This window comes from Panthera tigris, chromosome D1, assembly GCF_018350195.1.
Source record: "Panthera tigris isolate Pti1 chromosome D1, P.tigris_Pti1_mat1.1, whole genome shotgun sequence".
Taxonomy (NCBI): domain Eukaryota; kingdom Metazoa; phylum Chordata; class Mammalia; order Carnivora; family Felidae; genus Panthera; species Panthera tigris.
The window spans coordinates 101730125-101746145 of NC_056669.1; the positions used below are offsets into that span (position 1 = coordinate 101730125).

Consider the following 16021-nt stretch of genomic DNA (forward strand, 5'->3'; position numbering starts at 1 on the left):
TCCCAGGCTGAAGCCTGGCCCCCAGAAACTGGTAACCTAATGGGATTGCATGTGGGGTGCCTGAGTGGCTCAGTCGGTTGAGCATCCGACTTTGGTTCAGGTTGTGATCTTGCAGTTCGTGAGTTCAAGCCCTGCATCGGGCTCTCTGCTGTCCGTGCAGAGCCCGTTTCAGATCCTCTGTCCCTCTCTCTCTGCATCTCCTCCATTCTCTCTCTCACTCTCTCTCTGTCTCAAATTAAAGAAATTTTAAAAACACAAACCATATAGTCAGGGACGCCTGAGGGACGCCTGGGCAGCTCAGTCAGTTAAGCGCCTGACTTCGGGCCAGGTCACAATGTCACAGTTTGTGAGTTCAAAGCCCCACTTCGGGCTCTCTGCTGTCAGCACAGAGCCTCAGATCTCTGTCACCTTCTCCCTCTGCCCCTCCCCGCCTCTCAAAAATAAACATTAAAAAATATCACACTATAAAAAAAAACCACATAGTCAGATTTCTGGATAGAGATTAGATTCTTCACTTCATGATTCATCAGGGGAAAAGGAAAGGTTTCGCGCATAAATCTAGACATGAAGTACCTATTAGCAGTCTGGCTGACTTCAAACACTCAATAAACAAATCACTCAAGTGTAAATATGATTCTCTCCAAGTGCCCTGCCCCCCCCTCCATACTCCTCACATCCCCCCTGCCCCTCTGCCTGGGCCCTAGGGGGATGTGAGGCGGCTCCTGGGCTCATTTCCTGCCAGCTGGCCTGAAGGCGACCTGTGTCTGTGAGACCACGGAGCCCTGGAGAGCTGGCCTGTAATTGCACAAACGTGAACTCGTCTGCCTCTGGGGCAGAGAAAGAGCAGGAAAAGCACACTGTGGCCAGGTGAACGTGGGAATGGGTCCATGCCACACACCCACACACACACACACACACTCACACACACACGCTCACACACACACACAGGCTAATGACTAGCTACCTAAGAAGGAAAACATGGAACAAATGAGAGGAGGCTCCAGCTGCACCCCCCCCCCCCGCCCCAGCCCCCCACAGCTTCCATGAAATGTCCGCCCGTCACACAGAGAGGATCCGGCAAAGAGAGGGGTCAGAACCAGTTAGGAGGGCCGGTCGACTCCATACTTGAGGGTGAACTCCCTGGCCTCCCTGTGGAACAGCTCCGGATCTTGCTTCAGTAGGTCTGCGAGCTCCAACCGGACCGGCTGCCCCAGGTCTGGTCTGTTCACCAGCACGTTGAGGGCCTCCAAGACTGGGGAGAGAAGCCAGGTCAGGACATCAGGACGGAGAGAAAAATCCTGGGAAGGAGGCGATGGCAGCCCCCTCCCAGATCCCCTGGCACCTCCACGCTCACTCCGTGGGGGACCCCAAGGAGGTCAATTTCTTAGGATGATGACATTACAACCAAGTTAAAAGCCCTTCATTCCTCACTGACAGTGCCCAAAGCCCTGTCTGGCTATGTCAGTGCTTTTCAAACCATGTTCCATGGCTTCATAGAAACGTCTCATCGTGGAGGTCAATGAGATAAATGGGGTTTCTGTTTCCAACAAGAGCCGCCCTGTTTTTCTGTTTGATATTAAGATTCCAAATAGCCCTAAGTCGGGCTCCACGCTGACCGTATGTCGCCCGCTTGGGATTCTCTCTCTCCCTCTCTCTCTGCCTCTCCTCTGCTTGCTCTCTTTCTCTCTCAAAATAAATGAAATAAAAAAATTTTTTTAAAAAAGGATTCCAAATAAATCAACTTTTATTTGGGAAAAGGGGTTCTGAGGCTCCAGACTGTAAAGTGCTATTGCCCCGTGGCTCCTAACCTTTCACATGGCTCTGGGATGGCTCTGGGAACCAGGAGAAGGCGGTGGGCCATCTCTCGAGGCACATGCACATGTGAATACGCGCCAACATGCAGTTCTAAGTTAAGAGTGCTGCACAGACCCCCTAAGCTCACCCAAGAACCACTCCTCCTCCCCACCCCCCGCCCCCCGGGACCTTGTTTCTAAGGCTAAGAACTCCTGAGCTGGTCCAGGGGCACCTGAGTGGCTCAGCTGGTTAACCGTCCAACTTCGGCTCTGGTTGTGATCTCACGGTTCGTGGGTTCGAGCCCCGCGTCGGGCTCTGTGCTGACAGCTCAGAGCCTGGAGCCTGCTTCAGATTCTGTGTCTCCCTCTCTCTCTGCCCCTCCCCCACTCATGTTCTGTTTCTGTCTCTCAAAAATGAATAAATGTTAAAAAAAAATTTTAAATAAACACTAAAAAAACAAAAAAAAAGAATTCCTGAGTTGGTTCACGCACCGATGACGTTCACGGACTCTATAGAAATGCACTGTCCAATATGGTAGCCACTAGCCACATGCAGATCTCTAAATTGAAAGGAATTAAAATGAACTGCAATCAGGAATTCAGGTCAGTCGCAGGACCACACTTCAGGTGCTCCATCGCCACCTGTCGCAGAGGCTAGGGAAGTGGACAGGGCAGCCATGGATCATTTCCATCACTACAGAAAGTTCTGCGGGGTAGTGCTGGTCTAGAGTCAGCCAAGCCCGGCTGTGAGTCCCAGCTCTGCCACTTGCCAGCGGGACGACCACAGGCCAGTGCTTCACTTACCACAGGCCTCACGGTGCTCATCTATGCAATGGGCAATGCGAGCACTCCACATGGGGCTGCTGGGGGACTGGAAGAAGGTAGTGTGTGAAGCTCCTAGCACAGGGCAGAAAGCGTTTAATCCACATGTACTGCCATTACTGGGCCAATCCCCTCAACTGTCATTTAGGGCTCTGAGCCTGCGAAGGAGCAGACCTCGGCAAGGTCCGCAGACAGAGCAACAGAGCCCGTCCCTCCCAGACCCGTGGCCACGCTGCTCTGTCCCACCTGCCCAGGTAGAAAGCCGAGGCAGGACCAGGTCAGCAGGCCCAGGATCTGAGGACGAGTCCCTTCTATCTGAAGACAGGCTCAGCTGAGACCCGCCATTTTTATCTCCCCTCTTTGGGGCGTTTTCGGATTCAAAATCAGTCCCATCACCTCTCCTCCAGGATCAGACCCTCCCGTTAGGCGAGGCCCAGCCCCACCTTGGCAGGTCTTGGTGTAAGGACTCCAGTTCTCCTTGCTGATGATGGGCAGGCAAACCTCTCCATTGTGGCCCACGTTGGGGTGGTAGATCCTGGTGGTGAATGTCACCGTAGGGGGCTTGAACGGATAGTCCTCAGGGAAGTTGATGCGCAGGTGGAAAGCCTTGAGGTTGTAGGGTGGCTTCTCCTGCGCAAGAGAAGGGGTGAAGCTCTGTTCCAGCACACGTCTGCTCTGAAAAGCCTGTTTTCCTCCCGGGGCCTTGGTCTGGCGGCCCCTCTCCCGGCCTTGCCCCTGGACTCCGAGGAGTCCTCTGTGGCACGCCCAGGTGGGACCATGAACGGACACGGGTGGCTCCTGTACTCACTGGGCAACTGAGCCGCGGATGAGTGGAGTCACAAAAGAACACTGGCCTGGGAGTCACAAAAGTCCCACCCTGGCTCTTCCTGTGCAACAACTGTGGGCCAGCCACCTCCCACCTTTGGGCCTCAGCTTCCTCGTTCGAAAACGGGGTCACGTTTGACTAGGACTATCTCAGCTCTTTTTTTTTCAATGGATAATTAATTTCTGTCCATTTCTACTGAAAAAGAATCGACAAACACGATGGTGTAAGTGGATAGTAAAATGACTACCACCATGGGCTCAGCGAACGTCCGTCTTCTCACACAGATACAATTAAAAAGAAAAGATGGGGCGCCCGGGTGGCTCAGTCGGTTAAGCATCCAACTCTTGGTTTCGCCTCAGGTCATGACTGCATGGTTCATGAGTTTGAGCCCCGCATCCTGCTCTGTGCTGACAGTGCAGAGCCTGCTTGGGATTCTCTCTCTCTCTCTCTCTCTCTCTCTCTCTCTCTCTCTCTCCCTCTCTCCCTCTCTCCCTCTCTCTCTGCCCTTCCCCTGCTCTCTAAACAAACAAACAGGGGCGCCTGGGTGGCTCGGTCGGTTAAGCGTCCGACTTCGGCTCAGGTCATGATCTCACGGTCCGTGAGTTCGAGCCCCGCGTTGGGCTCTGTGCTGACAGCTCGGAACCTGGAGCCTGTTTTGGATTCTGTGTCTCCCTCTCTCTCTTTCCCTCCCCTGTTCATGCTCTGCCTCTCTCTGTCTCAAAAATAAATGAACGTTAAAAAAAATAAACAAATAAATAAATAAACTTTTAAAAATTCCATCTATAGATGAGTTCATATAGAATTTGTCTTTCTCTGCCTGACTCATTTCACTTAGCATAATGCCTTCAAGGTCCGTCCATGATGCCACAAATGGCCATCTCAGCTTCAACGTCTTCATGTTGCAAAAGAAGAATGCAATAGAAGAATGAAGCATAGGAGAAATCATTACTGGGGGGTGCGGAATGGAGAAAATGAGGGGATCATAAGAAGTCAGGGGCTTGGGAATGTAAAATGGTGCGGCCACTGTGGAAAAACGTATGGCAATTCCTCAAAAATCTAAACATAGAGGGGGCGCCTGGGTGGCTCAGTCGGTTAAGCATCCAACTTCGGCTCAGGTCATGATCTCATGGTTCGTGGGTTCGAGCCCCGAGTCAGGCTCAGAGCCTGCAGCCTGCTTCGGATCCTGTGTCTCCCTCTCTCTCTGTCCCTCCCCTCCTCATGCTCTGTCTTTCTCTCTCAAATGGATTAAAAAATTAAAAAAAAAAATCCAAACACAGAATTAGCACGGGATCCATGCTAACAACCCAAATACTCACTGATGGATGAATGCAGAAACAAAATGTGGCATACATGTACAATGGAATATTATTCACCCTTAAAAAGGAATGAAAGTCTGACGTGTGCCCCAACATGGATGAACTTTGAAGACATTATGCTAAGTGAAACAAGCTAGAGAAAAAAGAACAAACACTGTATGACTCCACTTACGTGAGGTACCCAGAATAGTCAGATTCACAGCCATAAAATAGAAAATGAGATGCCAGGTGATGGGGCGGGGCAGGGGGAGAGGGAATGGGGAGTCAGTGTTTCATGGGTACAGAGTTTCGGAAGGGGAAGATGAAAACGTTCTGGAGGTGGGTGATGGGGACAGTTGCACAACAATGCAATGGGGTTAGTGCCCCTGAACTGTAAACATAAAAAGGGTAAATATTGTTATTGTGTACTTTACCATAAAAAAAAAATTTTACAGAAAGAAAGAACTCGGGGGCTGGAGTGACTGGGGGTTAGGGGTAGCCAGGGGCCAGTAGAAGACCCTCCGGACTTCGAGCAACCTGAAAAACTTTCCTGGGTGCCTATTCTGTGCCACCTTGTGTTAAGAGCTTGACAAACATTAGTCCATGCAGCAGAGGGCAGGGGTTCCATGGACTTTGGAGCCACGGTATGAATATTGGCTCTGCCACTCTAGCTGTGTGACCTTAGGCAAGTAACTTAACCTCTGTGCTTCCCTATGACAATAATAGGCTTCTTCATACAGCTTATGTGACAACTAAATGAGTTAATTTATGTTAAGGGCTTAGAACAGCACATGGAAAGCACTATCTGTGTGTCAGTAGGTAATACAGTAGGTATTATGAAAACTCACCACTATTAGCATCTACATTTTCAGATGAGGAAGCTCAAGTTCAATGTCTTGTAACTTGCCCAGGGCCCCAGTGGAGTGCTGGAGGGGAACCCAGAATTGCCAACTCTATGTCTCCACATGTGAGCACTAGTCTACACCCCCAGAAGGGGGGAGCCCCAGAACTCGGGTGACCCCAGCACAGAGTCCAGGGGCTTCCGGCTGCTTCCAAAGCTCCAGATCCTTTCAGAGCCTTCGTTACTGAGAAGACAGGACAAGGACACATGGATGTAAGCCCACAGTCAAAGTCTTAAGAGAACTCCTCTTAGTTAGCAGAGGGCAAAGGGGAGCCATAGGGGTCTTGGATGTGTCTGAGATAAGAGATGTGGCAACTGTATAGGGCAGGTAAGGAAAATGGCTCAGCTTTTCATTCTTGATGATAAGAGACCAAGGCCTGTGCAGTGGAGACAGAGCCGAGCATGAGGCCTCAGAAAAGGACGGGAGAATGTCCATGTGTCCTGTCTGCAGGGTTGCATGCTGGGCTTCCTGGGTCTTAACAGAGGAGCCTTGGACTTGAGGGCCCTGGGAGCCCACCCCAGCTCTGCCTCAAGCCCACCATGTGGCTTTGAGCTCCTCCAGGAATCGGGATCCTCATCTGTAAAATGAAGAAGCTGGGCCACCCCGAGGGCTTTCATACTATACCTTAGGGTCAGCTGAGAAAGTCTGATTTCCTTCTAAGCTTTCGGTTTATTTTTCATTATTTTTTTTTTAAGTTTACTTTATTTGAGAGAGAGAGAGAGAGCGAAAGTCAGAGAGAGAGGAGAGAGAGAGAGAATCCCAAGCAGGCTCCCCACTGTCAGCGCAGACCCCCATGTGAGGCTCGATCTCACCAACTGTGGGATCATGACCCAAGCCAAGATCAAGAGTCAGGTACTTAGCCAACTGAGCCACCCAGGTACCCCTGAGTTTGGGGCTTAAAAAAAGCACTCAGCTATTCTTCTTCCAGCTCTGCCACCTTATTCTTTTTTTTTTTTTTTTACAAAAAAAATTCATTGCTAAGTGCTTAGAGAAGAGTTGGTGTTTTATAGGTGTTGGCCAACTGTCTCACTGGAAGGGGGCTTCTTTGCTGAAGCTGTGGAGAATTGAACTTTTAGTCTCAACAAAACTGCCATTGGATAAAAGTATTATGAAAACTCACCACTATCAGCATCTACTATTATATTATATTATATTATATTATATTATATTATATTATATTATTATATATTATATTATATTAATACTATTATATTATACTACTATTATGTCATTTTGGCAGCACTGATAATTGGAAGCTAATCATAAACTTATTTTGTTCTGCGTCAATATCCTAAGAGCCCTAGAATTTTTTTTTCCAACCTCAAAAGTGATCCTATTTTAGCCATTAGTAAATCATAGAAAAGTCAGTATCCTGCCACCTTATTCTGTGTGACAAGTTCCTCAACCGCCTCAGGCTCCATTTCCCCAACCCTAAAAAGATGTCAGTCTTCCTCACGGAGCAGTTGAGAGGGCTCAGTACGACTGCTCAGGCAATGCCCTGGAAACAGGGCTCGGTCCACAGTGGGTAATGAATGGCAACTCTTACTATTAGCTTTCAAAAGCTCATCCCGCTGTCAGCTTCCGTGATAAGAGGTGACAAGTGGGGCCACCTTGGTGAGCATGTATACGGAGACTGAGCTTTTAAGGGACAATCTGTCAGCTCATCCCACAGACCTGTCCGGGTTCTCCTTCCCCTGGCCTCCAACCATTCCTCCTTTACGGCTTCATCAGGCACCTCTGGGCCCCCTTAGCTGGCTGTTCTGCATCAGCCTTTGGTCCCCCAATCCCAAGTGTTGAGAGTGACAAAAATGTCTTTTGTTATGTTAATGAGGTAGCTTTGGAAGCACCTAAGGAGAAGGGCTATAGTTGGGGGAACCAACCAGGGGGTTAGAGGGTTGGAGGGGAGAAGGGCTAGAGTTCAGTCACCAAAGGCCAAAGATTTAATCAATCATGCTTACGAAATAAAGCCTCTGTGAAAACCCAGAAGGGCAGGGTTCAGAGAGCTTCTGGGCTGGTGAACGCATGTTGGCTTGGGGAGATGGCGTGTCCAGAGAGGGCACGGAAGCCCCGCGCCCTTCCCCCATCTTGCACTGGCAATCTAGCAAGTAAAATGCTTCTGAGTTCTGTGAGCCGCCCTAGCAAATTAAGTGAACCTGAAGAAGGGGTCATGGGAGCCTCTGATTTATAACCATTCAGTCAGAAGCAACCGGGACTTGGGACTGACATCTGAGGGGAGGAGGGGGAGGGTGTGTAGAAGGGACAGTCATGTGGAACCCAGCCTTTAATCTGTGGGATCCGATGCTATCTCCAGGGTAGATGGAGTCAGAAGTGAGTTAAATAGTAGGACACAGGACATCCAGGGGCACCTGGGTGGCTCAGCTGGTTAAGCATCCGACTCTTGATTTCAGCTCAGGTCATGATCTCATGGTTGGTGGGTTCAAGCTCCAAGTTGGGCTCTGTGCTTGCAGTGCGGGACTTGCTTGGGATTCTCTCTCTCCTTCTCTCTGTTCCTCCCCTGTTCGCACTCTCTGCCTCTCTCTAAATAAATAAGCATTAAAACATGTTTTTGGGAGGGCGCCTGGGTGGCTCAGTTGGTGAAGCGTCCAACTTCGGCTCAGGTCATGATCTCATGGTTCACAGGTCCGAGCCCTGTATCAGGCTCCGTGCTTCTGTCTCCCTCTCTCTCTGCCCCTCCCCTGCTCATAATCTGTCTCTCTCTCTCAAAAATAAATAAAACATTTTAAAAATTCTAAAAATATTGTTTTTAATAGTAGGACACCCAGCTGGTGTCCTAAGAATTGCTTGGAGGTGGGGCAGAGACACCCCTCCACACGCTGGAATTGTGCTCAGACCAGAAGATGCCCCACCTTGTCTTGCCGACTGTGATTTCACAGTATTCTCTGAAATGTGACGTCCCCCAGGTGTCCCTGTCGCCCACCTTCTGCCTTCTCACCCCTCCTCCACCTATACTCTCATCCACCTCAGAGCTAGCCTCCCTGGGGCATCTAATCAGTCCCTGGAGCACCTTCTAGCACCTTCTTCCTCTGGCCCCTGAGGCCCAGAGCAGCTGTCCTCACTCCAAGCCAGGTAAACGGATTGCTTCAACCTAGCAGCCCACTGGACACGACCAAAGTTCGTATGTTGCCCCAAGTCAAGCCTTTCCCTATTTTTCAGGACTACAGGCCGGTTGAAAGAGAAGAGGGCACAATCCAGGCCATTGCACTGTCAGTAAAAAGACCAAATCCTAAATAATCAAATGAATGGTTCTTTTTATCTTCCAAAGAGCTAATGACAAGTTTCACTGTTTTAATTTTTATGTCCATGTAACTAAAGGTGTATAGATGACTCTCCCATAGAAAAGATCTTCAGTCTATTAATAATAAAAGAGAAATCCTGCATGCAGATTGGTCCACTAGAATATTATTTTCAGGGGGAGATTTTACTGAGAGAGATCTAATAAATGGAGACAAATCAGAATGGTAAAGATGAGTTATCTACGTCGCCATATGTAACAACAGTTGTCCGGTCATTATATTATTGTACATCTGGAACTAATATACCACTGTAGGTTAACTATGCTAGAATAAAAAAGAAATAGTTGTCTGAAATATGATCTTTAAATTTATTTTTGGGGGACGCCTGGGTGGCTCAGTTGGTTAAGCATCCAACTTTGGCTCAGGTCATGATCTCGTGGTTTGTGAGTTCGAGCCCCGCGTCGGGCTCCGTGCTGAAGCTCAGAGCCTGGACGCTGCTTCGGATTCTGTGTCTCCGTCTCTCTCTCCTCCCCCCGCCCACTCATGCTCTCTCTCCCTCTCTCAAAAATAAATACACATTAAACAAAATTTTTTAAAAAGACTATCAATTTTAAAAAAACATTAATTTTTTTAAAATTTACTTATTTATTTGGAGATAGAGAGTATGCGTAGAGGAGGGGCAGAGAGAGAGGGAGAGATAGAGAAGCCCAAGCAGGCTCCGCACTGTCAGCAGAGAGTCCTGTGTGAGGCTCAAACCCACAAACCGTGAGATCATGCCCTGAGCCGAAATCAAGAGTCGGACACTCAACCAACTGAGCCACCCCGGCACCCCAGGAGTATGACGTTTAAAAGAAAACAAAATACATTTTGGGTTTGGAGGAGCAAATTCTACCAACTACGAACAGAAACTTTATCCCCAGCCTCCGACAGAGATCCAAGAGATCTTTTCTTTCTTCTTTTGATGCTGTTTGTCTGTTGTAGCTTCTTGGTGGGCTTGGTGACTACCGGTTTGAGGACAGGCTCTCCTACCAGATCCAAAAATCTTTTAACCTCTTCATCGGTCTGCTCTGACCTCAGAAGCAATCAGTCCAGAGACCTCCTCTACCAACGACTGACCTCCAGTTACAAAAAGGACTCCACGACAGGGGAAGTTCTCACCCAGTCCTCAGCCTCCCTGCCCATGGCTTTGGCCTGTCACCCTAATCAAAGGCCATGATCCCCGGCGACACTTACAGGCAGGAGGAGGGCGTGCCACACCAGGACATCGGCATCATGGCTGAACAGGTTCCGTAGGTACTGGGGAAGCTTTGCCTGGAGACTCTCCAGCTCCTGCAGGGGATGCATCAGTGAGCAGCTTGCCGGTCTCCCCTACTTCAGCCCCCCACCTCCCTGTCCCAGCAGCGAGCTGTCCCAAGTTTCAAAAAGGACACCCTCAGAGGCAGAAGCCGGCGAAGTCAGAGCCCTCAACTACTGAGCACTCAGAATGTGTCAGGCACAGCGCTATGTGCTTTAAGTGACTTATCCAACTTCAGGCTCACCAAGCTCTGTAGGTACTGGGTGGGAGGAAGGTGCAGATCGCTGCTTCCAGATGTTACCACTTGGGAGTAAACTCTCTTCAGAGCCTTTCCTCCTGAAACCAAGATACCACCTGACCTCTGTCATCTTGCTGTCTTCCTGAAAGGTCCTAACTCTCTCCCTCCCTCCCTCCCTCCCTTCTTCTCACGGCATGCACTGCGTGTCTGGCATGACGACAGGCCCTTACAGTGCTCAGAGTGGACAGCAAAGACAAAGTCCTCCAGACCAGGCCTGGGGAAGGAAGATGGTTCAGGCAGACTGCAGCAGAGAAACACATCACGCAGAGAAACAAGGGGACAAGGAGTGACTCACCCCATCCCCTAGAGAGGTAGCCCAGATACCCGGACATCAGCGGATTCTCCCTATAGCCCTTTACAGAGCATCCTCTAACGACACTTGAGTAAGAAGGGCCCAGCCCTCGAGAACTTTGCTGGAGTGATGGCAGAAAGGTGAATGTGACTATGTGAATAACGGGTACGGACACATAATAGGGAAGAGGACAGGGGAGCGGGAAGGTTTCACAGAGGGCGCCACTGTGCCAGGCCATGCAGGGAAGGGGACAGGCACCAAGGCAGAGGCCGGGTCAGAGCAAAGATACAGTGTGTTCCATGCAAGCTCAATAGTTATTGATGGAAAAGGGTTCCACGGTCAAGTACATCGGAAAGCACAAAGCTAAACAGATTCCTTTACTGCAGGACTTCCCAGAGCCTTCAATGTGCTATTGTGCATCACAAATCTCCAAGCTGTGCACCCACAGCATGCAGAACTTCTCAAACACATCGACCAAGGAACCCGTCTCCTCTTCGGAGGTCAACAGACTTTTTTTTTTCTTTGAAAACAAAACAATGACAATAACAGATAAGAAGACATTCAAGGGCAAGGTCATATGCCTCTGGAACAGCAAGTGGGTATAAACCATTGGTTTTCAACTGGGGGCAGTTTGATCCCACACCCCCAGCGGACACTAGGCAATGGCTAGGCTTTTTTTTTTTTTTTTAAAGTAGGCTTCACAGCCAGTGCAGAGCCCAATGCAGGGCTTGAACTCATGACTCTGAGCTCAAGACCTGAGCTGATGGGGCACCTGGGTGGCTCAGTCAGTTAAGCATCTGACTCTTGATTTTTTTTTTTTTTAATGTTTATTTATTTTTGAGACAGAGAGAGACAGAGCATGAATGGGGGAGGGGCAGAGAGAGAGGGAGACACAGAATCGGAAGCAGGCTCCAGGCTCTGAGCCATCAGCCCAGAGCCTGACGCAGGGCTCAAACTCACGAACCGTGAGATCATGACCTGGGCCGAAGTCGGACGCTCAACCGACTGAGCCACCCAGGCGCCCCATGACTCTTGATTTTGGTTGGGGCCATGATCTGATGGTTCATGGGATGGAGACCCTGGTCAGGCTCTGTGTTGGCATCGCGGAGCCTGCTTGGGATTCTCTCTCTCTCCCTCTCCTGCCCCTCCCCCGCTCATGCACATGTGCACTTGTGCTCGCTCTCTCTCTCTCTCTTAAAAATTAATTAAAAAAAAAAAAAAAAGACCTGAGCTGAGATCAAGAGTCGGAACGCTTAACCGAATGAGCCACCAGGCACCCCTAGAACATTTCTGGTTGTCACACATTGGGGGAGTGATGCCAGCATCTAGTGGGTTGAGGCCAGGGATGCCGACAAACATCTTACAAAGAATTAGCCAGCCCCAGATGTCAACAGTAACGAGGCTGGGAAACTGTGGTATAAACAAAGGTTGCTCAAAACCAGTTCACAGTTTGGGAGGGGCTTTTCATACTGTGGACCACGTGAACTTTCTCTGAATCCCCAACATATAAACACAACCCTGGCCCCATCTCCTATCTCTTAGCTAGCCCATACTCTCTATTCATAACAAAAAACTGCTTCTTGTGCCTTCTGCACAGTCTCTGACCCCTCATTTATAATATTAAAATTTTTTGGGGGGGCGCCTGGGTGGCTCAGTCGGTTAAGCGTCTGACTTCGGCTCAGGTCACGATCTCGCACTCCGTGAGTTCAAGCCCCGCGTCAGGCTCTGGGCTGACGGCTCAGAGCCTGGAGCCTGCTTCTGATTCTGTGTCTCCCTCTCTCTGCCCTCCCCCGTTCATGCTCTGTTTCTCTCTGTCTCAAAAATAAATAAACGTTAAAAAAAAAAATTTTTTTTTAAATTTTTTTTAATGTTTACTTATTTTTGAGAGTGAGACAGAGTGCAAGCAGGGGAAGGGGCAGAGAGAGAGGGAGATACAGACTCTGAAGCAGGCTCCAGGCTCTGAGCTGTCAGCACAGAGCTTGACATAGGGCTCAAATTCACGAGCCCTGAGATTATGACCTAAGCCAAAGTCAGGTGCTTAACCAACTGAGCCACCCAGGCGCTTCTGACCCCTCATTTATTTTTCACTCCATATTTGCTACCATGAGTCCTAGCTCCAGGATCATCTATGACTCTTTGGCAAGAATGTAGTTCTAGGTCAAATAGAGAAGCTGTGGAATGGACACTTTCCTGACTTTACTATAACTGAGATCATTTCGGACATTTCGTTTCTTTTTTTTTTTTAATTTTTAAATGTTTATTTATTTTTGAGAGACAGAGAGAGACAGAGCATGAGTGGGGGAGGAGCAGAGAGAGAGGGAGACACAGAATCCAAAGCAGGATCCAGGCTCTGAGCTGTCGGCAAAGAGCCCGACATCAGGCTCAAACTCACGAACCGCGAGATCGTGACCTGAGCCAAAGTTGGATGCTCGACCAACTGAGCCACCCAGGTGCCCCTTGGGACTTTTCTGTTATAAATGAGTTCTGCCAAAAGATTCTGCAAGCCTGAGGATGTGAAACCGAACCTAGGACACTCAGCTCTTTCTTGAGGCCTATTAGGAAATCACCTGACTCAGAAAAATAGAAAATAAAAGTAAAGAGGCCACTGGAAGGGCGTGCAGGTTGGAGCCCTACCAACCTGGACTCCTATCCCAGTCCCATCACTCCTTACTGGGTGACCCTGGACAATCGAGTTATTCTCTCTGAGCCTCCACTTCCTCATCTGTAAAATGGGGGTATACGGCTTCTCTCACAGGGTTGCTGTGAGAATCTGATGAGCTAACGTAAATGGCCAGGCACTTAGTGGTGCCAGTGTGATAAATACCAGCTCCTAGTTCTTTCCCACTTGGCTAGAGAGACCCTTTGCCCCGCTTTGTTGCCAATCTCCGGATTTCAGTTCTTCTGGATTGAGCCTGCTCTGTGTTCCAACCTGAGACTCTCTAACTCTCAAAGGCGGAGAGGAGAAGGCAGCCCTCTTCACCCCCTTAACCCTCCTCCCACTCTGCATACTGGAAGGGCACTTCCAAGAGATTCAAAGTCTGGGGCATGTCAGACCCATTTCACCTGACCTCTCTTCCTTCCCCACCTGTGCCCACCTCCCGGCTACACCCCTTCAAACACCCTGGGTTTTCCCACATCCTGGGGAGTTTGACCCTTCCCATCCTTCCAGACCTCATTTCAAATTGTGTCCCTAACTGGAAAGAAAGCTCAAAGGGAGGGGGGATTTTTGCTCATCTCTGCTTCCCTACTTCCTAGAACAGGAGCCAGCACATAACAGGCATTCGACAACATTTGTAGAAGGAATGAGTGCGCACCACCTACTCCGGGACACCTGCCAGCTGCGCCTTGGCATCTTTTCCCCCCGAGAATACCCAGGGAACTTTGTTCCCGATTCCTACTCAACACCCCATACTGGTCAGGCCTCTAGAAACATAGGTACCCAATTAAGGGCGGGGCATGAGCTACTCCAAGGCAAAGACCTTGTTCTGGTTATCTCTGTCCCTAACCCCCTCCACTCCAGCAGAGCGCCTGGCTCCTGGAACCTTTCCAGCACCTCAGTGACAAGCAAGCAATTATTATCACAAGTTTCTTGTAGGAGAAAAGAAACCGAAACCAATTCGGGAGGAACCATCCGCATCCCCAGCGCAGCCCAAGGCGCCAGGGACAGCTCCGCTCCATACGCCCCCGCTTCCTCAGACTCCATCTCCTGCCCCTCTCGAAGACCTGCTCCTCCTCCCGGCCAAGCGGCGGTAATAGGGGCAAATAACCGCGCTCGGAAAGCCGGGGGAGGGATGCAAGGAGCAGGTCACGGGAGGCGAGAGGAGCCGCGAGAGAGGGGTCGCCCGACCTCCTTACCTTCGCCACCCGCTTGCTGGCAGACATCTCGGGACCGAGCGTGGGGGCTTCCGGGCGCGGGGGCTTCCGAGCGCGGGGGCTTCCGAGCGCAGCAACAGGACGTCTGCCGGCTAGCGGACTCGGAGCGCACCGCCCCCAGCCACGCCCCCAGCGCCACGCCCCCCAGCGCCACGCCCCCGCGGCGCAGAGGGCTCGGGTTCCCGCCTGCCCGCGCGGAGGGCTGGGCTCCCGGGACCCGCGCGCGCGCGCGGCCGGGGGCGCGGCGAGCCCGGGAGCGCGCGGCGTTGCTTGTCCCTCGTGCCCGCTGGGGGGCGCCGTGCACCTGGCGGCGAGCCCCCGGGGGCGCGGCGCCGGTGCGTCCATCCGGGTTCTAGATGTAGCTCCGCCGCCGGAGGTCGCGCGTGGCCCGGCATCCCCACCGGCGCTTCCATGCCGCCGCCGGGACACCCTTTACGTGAGTCAGCACGGACTGCTTCAGGTGCCAGCGCAGCCCGGTCGCAGGTCGCCCGAGACCTCCGCCGTCAGACCGCCGCCCTGAGCCGCTGGAGCGCATTCCCGGGGCCTTCTGGACGACCTACTTCCCCGCCCTGGGCCCAGTGTCCGTCTCTAAAAATGGGTGGGGGGTGGCGCGTGGCGCGGACGACATCCCCTCCAGGGGCCCCCTTCCCTGGCAGCTCGGGTCCTTTGTGGTGTCCAGCGTTCACCGATGGGACCGCGGGGACGCTTCTCCCAGGTGGCGGCTTGGTGCAGAGCACCGCAAGGGGGCGCTGGCGGACCCAGTCCTCGCGCTGTTGGGGTTCCGTTCACAATTCGTTTGGCCCTTGATTAGGTTTAATGTTTTGTGAGGGCCTACTCTGCTGATTTGGGGAACAGTTCGGTGGAGGGAGCCCTAAGATGGACTTCAAGAGCGAGCCTCCAGTAGGAGGCCCCTCGGCCTCCCTATACTACCACCGGTCCGTGACAAACGGGCCCTCCCCCCGCTTCCGCCTGGGGTCGCCACCGCTCGGTGCCAGGGCAGACACCCTTCCCTTAGCCCGAGGCTGAGGCCACCGTGAAATAGCAGCCCTCAAGCACGGAGCAGCATCTGGGGAAGAATCACCTAGTAAATTTGGACTGCTTGGGAGGAGGACCTATTCCTCACGCCCACCGACTTTTTTCAAAAGTCCAAATGAGAAAGGCAATCGGCGTATTTTGAGCACATTTTGAGTTCTGAGGTCTGTATCCCACATGGTTTTTATCTAAATCTGTTAGCACCGAGTAACTTCTCCGCTCAGACGCGGGATGTATTTGCAGAATGATTAATTCTGTTTAATTCAATTCAAGAAACTAACCGGGCATCTTCTATGTGCCAGAAATGAATAGGAAACTGGAAGATGTTTCAGTTTCCTCC

General features: G+C 51.1%; 1 protein-coding gene across 1 annotated transcript; it reads right to left on the minus strand.

The window, feature by feature from the left end:
- Positions 1-488: 488 nt before the first annotated feature.
- On the minus strand, positions 489-14756 carry UBE2L6 (ubiquitin conjugating enzyme E2 L6). The gene is made up of 4 exons (XM_015542256.2): positions 14632-14756; positions 10126-10221; positions 3059-3245; positions 489-1252 (listed from the first exon to the last, which is right to left on the minus strand). The coding sequence occupies exons 1-4, from the start codon at positions 14656-14658 to the stop codon at positions 1101-1103; spliced, it is 462 nt and encodes a 153-aa protein (XP_015397742.2). The 5' UTR covers positions 14659-14756; the 3' UTR covers positions 489-1100.
- Between the last annotated feature and the right edge of the window lie 1265 nt (positions 14757-16021).

Excerpts from the sequence above, each read along its gene's own strand:
- UBE2L6 (XM_015542256.2), bottom strand. The coding sequence starts at position 14,658 with ATGTCTGCCAGCAAGCGGGTGGCGAAG. Across the intron at positions 10,222-14,631 it reads CCAGCAAGCGGGTGGCGAAG|GAGCTGGAGAGTCTCCAGGC; the intron begins GTAAGGAGGTCG and ends CATCCCCTGCAG. Across the intron at positions 3,246-10,125 it reads GGCACGCCCTCCTCCTGCCT|GAGAAGCCACCCTACAACCT; the intron begins GTAAGTGTCGCC and ends TCTCTTGCGCAG.